Source organism: Gossypium hirsutum, chromosome D03 (genome assembly GCF_007990345.1).
Source record: "Gossypium hirsutum isolate 1008001.06 chromosome D03, Gossypium_hirsutum_v2.1, whole genome shotgun sequence".
NCBI lineage: Eukaryota > Viridiplantae > Streptophyta > Magnoliopsida > Malvales > Malvaceae > Gossypium > Gossypium hirsutum.
Window position 1 is genome coordinate 38,664,472 of NC_053439.1, and position 11,122 is coordinate 38,675,593.

At 31.2% G+C, this 11,122-nt stretch overlaps 1 protein-coding gene across 2 annotated transcripts; it reads left to right on the forward strand.

The window, feature by feature from the left end:
* Positions 1-2,821: 2,821 nt before the first annotated feature.
* Positions 2,822-9,122, forward strand: LOC107949804 (uncharacterized). Of its 2 annotated transcripts, none has more exons than XM_016884569.2 (4): positions 2,822-3,179; positions 4,894-5,225; positions 5,942-6,758; positions 6,929-9,122. In XM_016884569.2, exons 2-4 carry the CDS (start codon positions 4,977-4,979, stop codon positions 8,932-8,934), a joined length of 3,072 nt encoding a protein of 1,023 aa, XP_016740058.2. In that variant the 5' UTR covers positions 2,822-3,179; positions 4,894-4,976; the 3' UTR covers positions 8,935-9,122. The 2 variants fall into 2 exon arrangements, with proteins under 2 accessions (XP_016740058.2, XP_040946020.1); XM_041090086.1 differs by having other exon boundaries at positions 2,886-3,179; positions 4,589-5,225.
* The last annotated feature ends 2,000 nt before the right edge of the window (positions 9,123-11,122 follow it).

Here is an 11,122-nt window from a genome sequence, read left to right on the forward strand (position 1 = left end):
ATTAACAAAAACAAAATATTTGGGCATATGTCACATATGTGGCCAATAATCTTTCATATCACATTAACAACATAAGTTATCTTTACCTTTTGAAAAGTTATCTTGAGAACTCTCATTATTCTTTATTTATTACTATGTTCCCACTTTTAGTGGTCCATGAGTATATCTATTCACTTCGGGGAATGCAATAGATTTACTAGGACAAACTTATAAACGTCTCAATAGATTCTTTATTTCATAATCACCATCGCAAACATGCGTGGATTTTAAATCAAAATCTATCTATTCATGTTGTCATGATTAGTCTCCAATTATAATAAATATGATATAATAAATAAAATATAGTAAAATATACTTGAAGATCTTTAACATCAATTTCATCATCTTGAAAAATCTATTCTTTACCCATACTTGTACAATTATAAATCAAAGATCGAGAATAAGAACCACAGTCCATTCTAAGATTGAATCTTTCAACCTCCTGAAGATGAAGTTGTAAGGGAGAAAGTTTAAGGTGAAAATAAATTTGATTTGTGGGATGACTTCAAAAGATTTTGAAAAAATAAAAAATCATTGTACTGATAACGTGTTATAAAATAAAGAGAGATGGAGAGAATAAAGAACAAAGAAAATAAGAAAGCAATGGAAAAAAGTACTTTATTGATCAAAAGGGATGATTTACAATGCTTCATCAGAGTCTTTATTTATAGGCATAAGAAGTATAAAAGAAGTAGAGATCTAATTCTAATAACTATTAAAATTTGAAGTACATCAAAACTTTATATTGATCATGATGGACATTCACTTAATAAAATATTCATAGCATAATAATTTTAATTGAAGTCAAAATTTTTGTTATGAAATAATTCAAATATATGTAATTTTATAGCAATTAAAATGAATAAACTAAATAGAAAATACCTAAATAAATAATAACAAGGGTACAATTATTTTTTATTTAAAATTTGCTTAGTAAAATATATCTCAAGATTCCTTTTTCAAATCAGTAGAGGATAAGTAGGTATTCTTTAGAGATAAATATATTTGGTTTAAATATATTTTAAGTACTTGTATTCTTTGTAAAATTGGAATTTAGTTTTTTTATTTTTATTTTAAGAGATTTAGTCTTTTTATTTTTGGATTTGAAAATGCAAATCCAATTATTAACATTGTTAAATTCTTCTGTTATAATCAACTTTATTAAAACACTGTTTTTTTTATTACTTTGCCACCAAATGAGTATCTTTTCTTATTTCAAAATATCGCAATAACAAATTTAACAGAATAATTTTAATGGTCTTAACAATTAGACTTAAATTTTGAAATCTAAAACACTAAGGGGACAACATTCATGAAATATATTTTAACAAATATACAAATATAAAAAAATAAAGGGGCTTGGAGCATATTTTAACAAATATATCTTTACTCATATTAAGTCTTTTATTGAGTTGGTGTCAGGGGTCAATCGTGCATCAACTTAATTGTGAAATTACTAAATTATCCTCACATAGACAAATTACATTATATTTTTATGATGAAATTTTTTGTCCTTTTCTATATAATAATCATACTAAAATTTAAACTTAAAACACCCTATATTAATTTTATTATTGCAACTAAAGTATGAACCGAATTTTTAATAAATATATTTGTTTAATTTTATACTAATTTATTCCTCATAATCCCAAAAGACATGTCCTTAAGTGTAACAAAAATAAAAAATGAGGGGTTATTTTAGGAGTTAAGAAAAATCTGAAATTACATGCTTTTCACTTTAAAATTGAAATGGGGGTCCCACTGCTGACCAATGGCATAATAGATAAGATATACTTTGGGCCAAAATTTGGAAAAACCATAGTTGGTTCTCCTCTTGTCTTTTTCTCCAATTAATTTTCTTTAACTCCAAAAATTTAAATGATTTTAACTAGTATTTTAAATATACATTTAGAAAAAAAATTTAAAATACTCATTTTAAAAATAAAATATATATTTTTAAATATTAAATATAGACTTTAGATTTGCACCTTTCATATAAATCAATCACTTAAAATATAATATTTAAACATTAAAAAAAGACATCGAATTTATTATTAATCATATAAATACAATCACTTTATGATTTTTAAGGAATATATTTTAAGAAAAACTCAATTCATATGTTGACAACTTAAATTTCATAATCTATATGTCTTAAAAAAACCCACAATTTTCTTAAATTTAATTTTTATAGTTAAATATATTGCTTAAGAAAACAAAGGAAATGAGATTTTAGGTGGTGTTTTAATCGTAAAAATATAAATGGTTGGGAGGCTCAACTTAAAAGTTTTATACAAATTAAAATTGCAATAAACTCACTACTTGCCAATTATATAGTCGTTTATTAATAATATAGTGTTTATACTTTAACTTCTTACTAGATCCAATTCAGCTATTATCTCTAAGTTATATATTTTAGTCCCTACCCTTCAATTTCTATATTTTTTTAATTTTAAATTTTTAATTCTGAATTAAACGGTTATTAATAAATTCATTACCTAAAATGTCAGATTTTAAGTGGATTTTATGTGGAAATAAAAAAAAAACCCCATATATCATTACACATATACAAATGTAACTGTTACGGCTCGAATAAAAATTAAAAATTTAGAATTCGAATAAGTAAAAGATTAAAACTACCAAATCAAGGATTAAATCTACAATATGTGGGTACTAAAGTGACTAATTGCAAATTTGACCTAAAAAAAGTAAAAATAAAACCATGCCAACATTTTCTGGAACTTAAAAAAAGAAAGAAAGAAAAAATCCAAAAACCTGAAGAGAGAGAAAAAGGGAAATGTATGTATGTATATATAAATATTCTTTTTCTTTCATGTTTTCTCATGTAATTTTCTTTTTGATTTTCATTTGTTTCTTTCTGCCTTCTTTTAATATTTCTTCTCTTTCAAAATCTTCCTAGAAAAAATGCAGCCAGCAGATCCAAACCCCCCCCATTTTTTATCTACTTTTTTCATGGAGTATCAGAAATACCCACACTTCATTTTTTCTCCTCCTTTCTGTTTCTGATCCATTTCCGAAGCCTTTTACAAGGGATACCCATACATAGTTTTCCTCCTACTTTGCAGAAAAAAACTAAGTCAATGAGCTCAGAAAAAGTTGTTTTTATCTTTATTTTTAAGGTATGATTAAAAAGACCACTCTTTTAATGCCTTTACTGGGTTCCTTTCTTCTTCTTCTTCTTCTTTCTACTTTTGTGGAGTTCTTCAATAAATTTTTAGCTGCTTATATTTGGATAGTCTTTTTAATGCTTAGACACTGAAGATATATCCAAATGGGTTTTTAATTTAATTTTGTTTTTTTCCTTTTAGGATTTAAATTTTATTATTTCGATTGGGTATTTATAAATGTGGAAGATATGGATTATAAGCATAATGTTGTTGTTTTTGGCATTTTGGTTGATGTTTAATAAAATTTCCTTCAGATTTCATAGTTTTTTCTTTCTTTTACTTTCTCTTGAATTGTTCTATTAATGGATTGAAGGGTATCTAATGCTACCATGTTTTTTTTTTAAGTTGATTTTTTTGTGGTTTTATTGATATGTGGCAGAACTTCAATAAATATCAATTTATCTCCTTTTGTTCCATATTTTTATTGATCAATAATCATTAACATTTTCTTTACTAGTTTATGACTTAATTAAAGCTTAATATAATTATTCATATGAAACCTGATATTTGTTTAACTCATATGTATAGATATAGATGCATATACATTTATATATATATATATACTTATTCTTAGTTTCTTGTAGTATTAGATGGTGTTTTAGTGCTTTAGGAAGATTGTAAACTTTTTGTGTTCTTATCAACAGTTAATTAGCAGAATAGTAGAATAATGGCTTTGATATATAATACAAATTAAATTGCAATGTTGCTGCCTGCTGGATGTTCTATTGTATAAAGCTTAGAGGAGCGCACACACACACACGCGCGCGCGTATATATGGATATATTTGTAGATCTTGTTTGTTTCAATATTTTTTTTTTCTTTTATGCTCCTAAATTTGCTTGGAAGACCTGAAAAAACTGCCTTAATTTGAAGGCACATTGCCTATCAACATATGGGGGTGTTCGTTAGTTCATGATGTTACTCGGTTTCTTCATTTTCCCTAAAGTGTTTGTGTCCAAGACATATTCGGACATACAAATGAGGAATGATCCTCCAAATATATGAACTTAAAAAAAATTATGCATACCCATCTTGAATAATTACCCTTATCTGACAAGGCAACATGTCTGCAATCCAGGTAGTTCACATGTAATTGTAAGTTCTAGTGTATAGCTAATGTTCTTCTAATGGGTGGTGAGGCTTGAAGTTGGAACTTACTTTAATACATTTGGTTTCATTTGTGTTCTGAGTTTTCTTTGGTTATTACTTTTTAATGCGCTTTGCACTGCCATTGTTGATAGTATTCTTATATTGTTGAGGCATTGTATATTAATGAATGTAATGTTTGGCATTTCAAAAACTTGAATCTGGGTCTCTCGTACATTCCCTTTGATTGTCTTTTGAATTATATTGTGTTGCAGTTTGTTTTTCAAGTAATGTCTGATTACATATGTCTTTAAAAGGTGGCCGAATTAGAGGAGACACAGAGGTTATACTAAGGTCTTCTTATGGCCTTCCATTGTGAAATGTTTTAACAGAACACAAACATTATCCGAGGCACCATGGAGGAATGTGGACAATGATTTGTTTATTAATATCAGCTAACATATATTGAATACTTTATGAAGCTCTTGTAGTTGATGTATTTCTTGTCAAAGGGAGAGACAGATGAATAAAAGATAGTCGGTTTTTAATGTGTATTTTAAACAATTTTTTCTTTATGCAGGTTGCTTTTGTCATGATTCAGGAACTGCTTGGTTTAAATATATTGTAATAGCAATTGAAAATCGTGCTCCGTGTCTGTCTTTTATGGCAATGCTAGGAATGCAAGCAGACATGCAGCATAAAAGTCACTTCCCAGGGTGTTATACTGCTTGGGACCTCAATTTGGATGCTAATGGCAACATATGGCCCACAGATAATGATGTCGATAGAATCTTAAGGAATAGACCATACTATAATGGTACTTTGCCACCATCTTCCGGTTCGAATATGTTTTACAACAAAGTTTTATTGAAGCAGACAATGCTCAAGCATGAGGCAGAATTTAAGGATCAGGTATTTCTCTCATGATGAACTTCTTACGTCTCGTGACCTGGTTTTCTAATGTACAACGGGAGTAAAATCCTGTTCTATGTGCTTAAATGCTTAGCTCTGTCTCGTAAGCAACAACTTTGGTTACTGCATTCGATATTGGTAATAAGTTGTACTTTAGAATACCTATGAAGAATTCTTTATTTTTAGACGGATCATTTTTCATGTAAAAGGGGATAGAAGATAAAGTGTCAAACTGGAATGAGAAAAATGTTATGTGAAAATCTTTGTTAGTAGGGTCCGGGATTTGAAGATTTATGATGCTATGGGCTAATTAAGTGAATGATAGCTCCAGCTTATCATGCAATGCATAAAGAGATAATTTGGGGATGAAGGGCCCATTCATCGAGAGGCTCTTTCTGCTATGTATTTTTGCATGGACATAATTTAGTATCTTAGTCTAAATTCTGGAGACTATTACTTTCGTCTCTTAGGTTGTTTGCGAGAGATGTATGTCTGAGCGTTGTGTTTATTTAAACTTTTTGAAAATGTCTCTCTGATTGATAAGTATAAGAATCATTGTAGTGATCCTTAATCCGCAACCATAAAGGGATCCAAATATATTCGTACGCCACTTGTCATCCCTCAAATCCAGGATTTTTGGTTCAACTGAATTTGATATCATTGACAAACATATTACTATCATGCAATTAATGAATCTATATTGTGTTTTATTTTAGATCCGCGAACTCCATCGGCTTTACAGGAGACAGAAGGAATTGGTGGAAGAAATGAAGAAGAGTGACTTGTATAAACATCATTGCAGTCTGGACAGCTTACAAGCAAATAATGTTTTATGTCCAAAGTCGCCTAATTGTGTGCAAATACCACATCACTCTCCCACCTCTATTAACATTGTCCATTGTCAGCCCCCTATTTCGGAAACTAAGGGTAGCATTTTACCTTTACATTCTTATGATGGAAATGCAGGGGACACGGGTGTTAAGGCTACTCATATTGGAAGCTCTTCAAAGGCCTCTGAGTTCATGGAGTCCAACTGCAAAATGTTTGGTAAAAAGGTCTTGGATCTTGAATTGCCAGCTGACGAGTACTTTGATAGTGAAGAAGAGGGATTTTCAGAAGTGAAACCGGTGCCTGATATGCTTGATAATGCTCTAAAGAAAATTCCCGAAGTTAGAGATAGGGGAGATGAAGAACAATCTATTAGGGGTAGTGATTGCAACTATGTTTTCCCCGGAGGCAATTTTATTCCTGGTTACATTTCTTCAAAGAAAAAAATTCTGGCTGATTTAAATATACCTGTTGAACTTGAGGAAGATATAATTCCTGAATCCAGTGGCTTTAAGGATCCTATTATTGGTCACAAGGAACCTTCATTACAGGATCCCTCTGGTAAATCAAATTCCAACTTTCATGGCATGTCCAAAGAAGCAAGTCCAAATAGCCAGATGATGGGGGATCCAGAAGCACACTGGGAAATTTTGCGCCTGGAACACAAAATGCAAAGAGAACATGAACCTTCTAATGATAAGGCTGGTAAGGAAGCTATATTATATATATATATCAGTGTTTTTTTTCTTTTTTTCTTAAAATTTATTCCTTTGGCACTGTAGCTAGTTCATTTGTCATCAGTCAAATCGTTCACTTCATAAAATTTATTATTACTGCTTCTGCTGATTCTTTATGATTGGTAACTTATTTTATAGGGCATGGAAGAAATCATTTGAATTCATTCCCTCGGGATCTTTGTATTGACAAATCATCAACTGAGCACGTTAACAATGTGCAAGCAGATCGTGTGATATACCATGGTTTGGATGAGACCAATGGAAAGCTATGCAATGAAAATTTACAGCATGTTGCAAGAGATATCTCTGCTAGTAACTCTAAACCAGATGCTATTTCAGACATGCGTAGCTCATATCAAGTTGTGCCTTTGGCTGAACCGGTGATCTCTGAGTCATCATCTGTTTCATCTTGGAGACGTGCCTTCAAGCACTGCCCTATAGCAGTTCAAGCACTTCCGTGTTTTAAGGGGAAAAGTTCCAAATCATTAACCTTAAGCCCTAGTCTCCCCAAAAATGAGCATTGTCTTGACAAAAATTTAGTATCAAGCAGAAAGTCGTGTAGTGCTACTTTCCCGCGGGCCAGCTGGCTAAATGATTCCCAGCTGGAGGGTCAGCCACTATCTGCAAGTTCTCATTCACTGGAAGGCAATAATGACGATGACTTTGCATTTGAGAATAGTCCAGTGAAATATGCCAAGAGTTCCAAGTATATGAGGTCTGTAAAGAGTTTGGATCTCAATATTGTCTCACCTAGTTTCTCCACCTATGTGGCTGGTTCACAAGATGGCTCTTGTATACATGGTCAAAATATGTTTCAAAGTTCCACTGTTTGCTCTCCGCGGATTGCTGAAACTCTGGTACATGATAGAAACTCTGGTGAAAGGAGAGATTTCTTGATCCCACTGGAATCTACCCTTGAACAAGCCAATTCCCCGAGTGTCCTTGGTTCTGGTTCTGAGGAGGTGCAGGCTGGCAACTCCCTGGATTTTAAGAAGATGTTTGGATTTTACATGCATAACAAGCCTCCTACTGCCAATGGCCAGTGCTCATCTCATGCCTCCCCATCCCGAAACTGTTCTGATTCTTTTGCAATAGAAGACATCAAAGACAAAGAAAAAGATAGGATTCCGGATATAAACTTGGAATTTCATCATGTGCCCGGCAAGGAAAAATTACTGGATAAAACTGAGTCGGTTGCAGAAAGTGACCCTTGTGAGAAGTGTTCAGTTCATGGAGGAATTGACCTGAATTCTTGCTTATCTATGAATGAATCTCAGCTAGCGCCTTCAAGTTCAATAGAAATAGATTTGGAGCCACCTACAAGTCCGGAAAACAAGGAGTGTTCGCCACCTAGAGGGGAATCCAATGAAAACCAGCTCGAGACACCTGTGCCATCTTCTGGGCAAGTTGATGGGGATCTGCAAGAGGCACTAGTTAGGAATGCAGTGGAGGCTATAGTTTCCATTTCATCATCCAAGATCCGGACTTGTTTAGAAAGGACCAGCTTTGAACCTTTTAAAGTTTCTAATTCCCTCTATTGGTTTGCAAGGGTTGCTTCTTCTGTAGTGGATGATCCGGGAAGTGAATTTGGAATTAGCATAGGTGTCAAGGATAATGATGATAATGAGCAGTATCTTTCTGATGGAATCGATTACTTTGAGGCCATGACACTGAACCTAGCAGAGATAAAGGTAGAAGAGTCTTGGCGTAAAAGCAATGGCGGAAAAGAGGAAGAACCAAGTGTAATGTTTTTGAAAAACCAACCAAAGAGGGGCCGGACAAGGAGGGGAAGGCAGAGGAAGGACTTTCAAAGTGAAATTCTTCCAAGCCTTGCTTCTCTTTCAAGGTACGAGGTCACTGAGGATCTTCAGATAATAGGAGGGCTAATGGAAGCCACAGGTACACACTGGGAAAGCAGTTCTTCAAGAATTGCAGGTAGAAATGGATACACAAAAGGGAGGCGAAGGACTAATGCCCGTGCTGCCAGTGTTACGGAGAGCATGACAAACACAATGCTGCAGTCTGGTAACAGTGAAGTGGGAATCCAGCCAAGAAGACTAATAGACTGGGGGAAGATAACAAGACGACCGAGGGGGCCAAGATGTCCGTCAAGTAATCCTCGGCTTATATTAGGCCAAGTATAGAAAGGTAAGTTTCATGGATTAGCCAACAGTGAATCATATGATTATCATGTACATGCTCAACTAAAATATGGCATACCAGTTACATTATATAGGAGAATAGATGTCCATTTTGAACTTTCAATGGCTTTTGGTACTGTCTGGTGAGTGATGGTTGTGAATATTATATATATATATGCTCTTTTTGAACCTAAGAGTTTGTTCTAAAACTCCATTTGAAAATCAACAATATAGCAAATATATGTCTATTTAGGCTTCTAGATTTGAAATTTCCTCTTAATTGTGTACGGTCAGATTGAATTGAAAACATGGGGTCTGTTCGATCTGGTATTTAATTAAATAATTACTGTATCAAAGCAGTCCACCAACAACTGCTATGTTCATGCCTAAGAGAACCATTAAAGTACGTTTGATTGGTCGAATATTACATAACTGCTTGTAATCATGCATGGTCTAATCTTATTAAATTTTACTTTTATAGAATTACAAAATATCCAAACTATATATATATATATATTATTTAATGGACTTGCCAGTTTATTTAGGCAATTCATTTTCCACTATTTTTGTTGTTGGCCATGGAGGCTTCTAAATCCTCAAATGATAAGGTTATTCAATCCGAGAAGTTTTTTATTGACATTTTCGATGAAAAGTCAAAGATTGCAACATAATTTTCTTTCCTTGTGAAACACGAAATATTGTTGAAGGAACATGAAAATTACTAACAACATCAATAATTATATAAAAAAACATTCATCGAAAAGACATGACAACCACCGACAACATTCTTAAATATGTAAACTTCGAAATAAAGATTAGAATCATTACTATCCTTTTGGGCCGTCAAAACTTTAAGCAGGTATGAGTTTTTTTCACATATTTTACGAATTAGACTAATTTAACTGAATCAAATGAGTTCTATTTTATCAATTGACCTTCATGAGATGTTCTTTACGTATTCGTCACGAGTTTTGATCTGTGACTCATGACACCAGTACCAATATAAAAACGATACTCCCACTGATACTATATTGACTATCTTGATAATAACATAAAATACAAAATGATATATAATAAAAAAGAGAAAGGGTTAAATAAAATGTATTTATTTTATTATTGTACGAAATATAATTTTTTTTCTTGCATTATCCTTTACCTTTTTAAATTAGAATTAAATTAAATTGTTTTAGTTCCTTATTCAAACACAAGGTATTTTTAATTATCTATACTACCATATATAAAAGGAAGGTCCTAAGGCTAAGGACATTTGTCTTCTTTTTTTTTCTGTCATGATAATATAATGATTAAGTTTCAATTTTGATCTCAATATTTTACTTAAATTTGAGATTTAATCTCTATACTTCAATTTTGAAATAATTTAATATCTTAACTCTTATAATATCATTAGTTAGTCTAAATATTTTATTCCGATTAAAATATTGATGAGAATTTTTAAAAATTGTTAACACTATTAAAATTTTCTATTAAACTCGGATTCATTACAATGTCATTTTCTTACATAGATACCAAGTGAGTTTTTTTTTTAATTTCAAAATGTTACAACAATAAATTTAATAAAAGATTTTTAATGATGTTAACAAATAAACCTATATTTTTAAACTTGAAAAGTAAAGAAACTAAAATCCTGAAACATCTAACAAATAATTTATTTTCTTTTTATTGTCTATTAGAACAAAGATAAATTCAAATAAAATATAGATTTGAAAAAGAAGAAGAAGCATTTATATGACTGTTTTATTCTTAATTTCCTTTTATTTTTTGTTCAAATAGTTATTTTTTTCTTTTAAATTTTTTGTGCTAAATTTCAAGATTTGTCGGTTGGATTGATTAGATCGAAAATTGACTAATACGTGGGTATGAAGAAAAAGGTTGAGCTGATTTTTTTTTATTTTTAAATAATTTATTTAATCAAACCGGAACGGCCGATTAAATAAAAAATCGATAATCTAACCAATTCGATACAAAACATTGGTGTGTTTTTATTTATATAATTTTTAAAAAAATTAATTTCATTTTATCCAAAATCTTGATTTTAAATGAAAAAAAATCAAGAAGAATACTAGAAATTATAATTCAGCCATTTCTTTTATATTCTTATTTAAACAATAAAAAGAAAAAGAAAAAAAATGGAAAGTTAGGCGTTTTTATTTTAATGAGATAGGATAAGTGA

What these genes read in the sequence shown, in the direction of transcription:
- LOC107949804 (XM_016884569.2), top strand. Translation starts at nt 4,977, where the DNA reads ATGGCAATGCTAGGAATGCAAGCAGACATGCAGCATAAAAGTCACTTC. An exon ending in AGGCAGAATTTAAGGATCAG is followed by an intron (nt 5,226 to 5,941) that starts GTATTTCTCTCA and finishes GTTTTATTTTAG; the next exon opens with ATCCGCGAACTCCATCGGCT. An exon ending in ACCTTCTAATGATAAGGCTG is followed by an intron (nt 6,759 to 6,928) that starts GTAAGGAAGCTA and finishes CTTATTTTATAG; the next exon opens with GGCATGGAAGAAATCATTTG.